Source organism: Lichtheimia ornata (genome assembly GCF_029851405.1).
Source record: "Lichtheimia ornata isolate CBS 291.66 chromosome Unknown scaffold00304, whole genome shotgun sequence".
NCBI classification, from domain to species: Eukaryota; Fungi; Mucoromycota; class Mucoromycetes; order Mucorales; family Lichtheimiaceae; genus Lichtheimia; species Lichtheimia ornata.
This window is the reverse complement of record NW_026695623.1, coordinates 1-3,854: the sequence shown is the minus strand read 5'-3', so window position 1 is coordinate 3,854 and position 3,854 is coordinate 1. Positions and strand designations below refer to the sequence as shown.

The 3,854-nt window shown below is 42.6% G+C and overlaps 2 protein-coding genes across 2 annotated transcripts; one reads left to right on the top strand and one right to left on the bottom strand.

Annotated features, from left to right (window-relative positions):
* Positions 1 to 1,691, bottom strand: O0I10_013193 (uncharacterized protein; the record flags this gene model as incomplete). The annotated part of the gene is made up of 6 exons (XM_058493004.1): positions 1 to 451; positions 653 to 871; positions 946 to 1,088; positions 1,146 to 1,368; positions 1,432 to 1,609; positions 1,684 to 1,691. Coding segments are annotated over 6 exons (1,222 nt in total), but the record flags the coding sequence as incomplete, so codon positions are not given.
* Positions 1,692 to 3,462: 1,771 nt separating this feature from the next.
* O0I10_013192 (uncharacterized protein) lies at positions 3,463 to 3,854 on the top strand (the record flags this gene model as incomplete). The annotated part of the gene is made up of 2 exons (XM_058493003.1): positions 3,463 to 3,554; positions 3,612 to 3,854. Coding segments are annotated over 2 exons (335 nt in total), but the record flags the coding sequence as incomplete, so codon positions are not given.

The following is a 3,854-nucleotide window of genomic DNA, read 5'->3' as shown; positions in this document are numbered from 1 at the left end:
GGGAAAAGGCTGAGAATCTCAAAGTTGAAAATCGAGGGGATTTAACGTGGTTGTGATCATACAAATAATCAATGTAATCCTCAAGACCATTGTCAGATTCAATGGGCGACTCGCCATCTCCATCCTCATGATAATCTTGTTGTGGACTTTCCTCGACGTCCATGTCAGCGTGATCTTCATGGCAATCTTGATGTGGGTCTTGTTGATCTGATTCACCTTCACCCTCATTGGCGGCATCCACGTTTATGTCTTCAGGATCATCCATTTCGAAGATACCTTCAGGATCAGCCATTGCGATGATAGCTTCCGCTTTTGCAGCGTAATCGATAACGGATGCGAATTCAGAGCGTGGGGCTTGTCCATATACCAAACGATACGGGGTAGTGTTGATGGGCGATGAATACGTAGTATTCATCGAATAAACCACCTCCGGAAGACCATCAGTCCAATGCTTTGTAGGAAATTCTTTCGTCCATATGGCCATTTTTGTTTGAGCGTCAAGTTTCCACGCTCAACACATCCTTGGGATTGGGGATGGTATGATGAACTTGTGATAAACTTGATGCTTGGCCATTTGCTTGGGATGTCGTCAACCTATCAGGCATTGGTGCTGTCAATTAAATGGTGCCAGTAAAATCTACAAAAAACTTACCATGTGGTCTGCAGTGAATTCACCGCCATTGTCGCTCTGAAGTTCATCGGGTGGGCCAACCTCGCAAAAGAGAGCATGCAACTTCTTACCAACTTCGCTAGCTAACTTGTATAGAAGTGGATACGCCCACGAGTACTTGGTCCGGTGGTCCTTCACGTGGAGGATGTATCTCATATCACCCGTAGGAGTCGTTTTGCCACCAAAGTCAACAAGATCCATCTAAAGTTGTTATTGGTTACCATACACGTCCGGCCCAAAGATGCATCAGTGTTTGTAATGCACCAAGCATGTACCTGAAGCTTTGAGAGGAAAGATTCCACATGGATAGCTCGTGCCGAAGTCTTGATCTGCTTCTTTGGCTGGGTACGTGCACAAGTGCTACAATGATCGATTACATCCTTGACAAATCTTGAAGGGCAATACAGTAGTCCTTGAACTAGAAGGGTGATACGATTAGGGTGCTATGATGTCCATAGTAGTTTAACGTTAGCACATACCTTGAACTTCATGGCATCTCTTCGTCCATGACATGTTTGCTCATGTGCACTTGCAATCATGTCGTAAAGGTGTTCCTTGATCGCGATGTACTTGCCAGCATTTCTATTGCCCTCCTTACGAACGATGCAAGTTGTGCCACCAGGAAGGACCTTGAGGTTGAACGTGTTACGTACCCACCACTGGAAATTTGCCTCGTGTGATCCAGTGGGTTGTTTTCCCTATGCGCTTATACGTTCGAATGTCTGCCAAAATACAAGGATAACAACCAACATTTAAATTACCTCAAGCACTCGCTTCATATCCTTGTACATCTTGAGGGTTATGAATGTCTTATCACTTTTTCGTACGTTGGTGGTGGACGTCATCTTTGGATCACTAGGCCTGGGATTCGCAACGTAGTCATCCATAAGCTTGGCAAACTTGGCTTTCGATAGCCATCCGCGTTCGGCACCGAGAAAACTGGTATTGGATGTTGATGTAAGTATGTAGGCCACGAAAGGTAGGGGGAGTAATTCTGGTTTTATCATTCTTACAAGCGCATGCAATATATATGGCGACATGAAAAATATGCATCAGTGGTACAAGCTAATTGCTGCAGGTATTTTTGATGCTAAAGTTTGTTCCATTTCCATTTACGTACATCAAATCATATCCCGCTGATCGCTTTGAGGGGATAATTGTCTCCGCGCTTACTAATGCCGATTAGTAATAAAGATCTGAGTTATCGGCTCTTTCCGAACATGTGATATTGATGGATCGGGTTACGTTCACACCACTGCTATCATTCCGTGAACCATGACTCAGCTTTTTCTATTTACTTCCATGCTCTATTTTAGTCCTCTGACTAAGCCCTATTGCTTACTACACTCATCAATGTAATATGAGCTACAATGATTAACATGTAAACGCATTGTCATGAAACAGGATGCTTGGATGAGGGTGAAGACTATTTCCAGCATGCAATTGGATGCCATATTTGCCACATGATGAAGGGCTTAAGGCTTCTAATTTTATTTATAGCATGCTACGACATTAGTTCTCGATGGCTATATAATGAAAACACCGAAACCAGCACTATATCACAACCTGAATGCACTACGATTTATGACCTTGAAATGTGCTAGCACATTTTGAAATACTCGAAATGACCTAGGTAATCCTTGAAATGTGCTAGTACATTCCGGGTACTTGAAATGTCCTAGTCCATTTTCGAATCTTCAAATGTGCGGATCCTCGAAATGAACGCTCATAAGCTGTATTTTGTTGATGGGCCTGGTGGTACAGGGAAGACGTACCTCTTTAATAGTATCCTGGATGTGGTTAGGCGAGCCGGAGATGTAGCTATTGCTGTAGCTATAAGCGGCACTGCTTCAGTACTTCTACATGGGGGTCTTACAGCACACTCAACGTTCGAGTTACCTCTTGATCTTCATGGGACCACTTATTGCCTCTTCACTTCAAGATCTCCAACAGCTCGGCTACTTAAAATGGCAAAATTGATCATATGGGACGAAGCCTCGATGATCAGCCGAGATGTAATTGAAACAGTGAATCGCAGCTTACAAGACCTCATGAAAAGTGAGAATGCTGAGCTCGAGCGGGATCATTGAAAAGATAGGGGACCACATTTTATATACTATATATACATAAATATATGTAGCTAAATAAGGAAACTGGGCTTTAAATAAAACCCCGACATGGTAACTGCATGCTCCGAAACGATCTAAAACAATCTCAAAAAGCAGTCACATAAGAAATTGATGCCCAATTTTGTACCTAAAGAAGGCTAAACCAAAGCTATACACTTGAGGGACCATGGCTTATTCGTCGACACTTCTATCAGCTTTTCATACCACTGCTAATGCTGTGGATTAAGAGAGCAAGTCCAAAAACCTTGTAGATGATGAGAAAAACACACCCAACTTTGACCTTCATTTTCTCGACAGCCAATCGCCTAAATGACTTGCCAACCATTGTCGGTGGTGATATAGAGTCGTAGTATTTTGGTGAAAGTGCCAAAATCGCAATACAGGCTTTGAACACTTCTATTTTTGGCGCTTGCGTGGGTTACCAGACCGAAATGTGAGGAGGTTGCCAGTTCGAAAGTTTGGTTTAATGGTCAACATTCTTCTCTGTTGACCAAGAGGTATGGGTTCGATTCCCGGGGAGTACCTTTTTTACTATGAGTGATGTCTATATTTTGTTCCTTTTTTTTGAAGTTGTGACTTCGTAAGTGAAAACTTTTTAGGTGGCTGTGGGGCCCGATGGTTGTTGCTCTCTCTTTCTCTTCTTTCTTTCATTCATTGATCATTATGCCTGTTGTTAAGAATCATACTAAGCAAAAGCGTGCTCAAACCATTTGGGATTTCACAAGCAAATTTCCTGATAGTTTGACTGTTGAAAGGTTTGTTTACTGAATTATTTGGGCAATAAAAGTAGTCATGTATTAATCTCTATGCAGATGGTTATACGATGAAGGGATTTACTGCAAGTCGATGAAGTGCAAGGCTGGAATTGACATGAGGTTAATTGAAGTCAAGAAAGATGGACAACCAAACCTCATATGGAAGTGCACCCATCGCCGATCTGAAAGCTGCAACCGTCAAAAGAAGTCTATTCGTGAAGGAAGCTTTTTCTCAGGGCTCAAGATCAGCATGTGTGGTGAACCAGTGATTAAGATCGGTCATTATCACATCTCAGACAA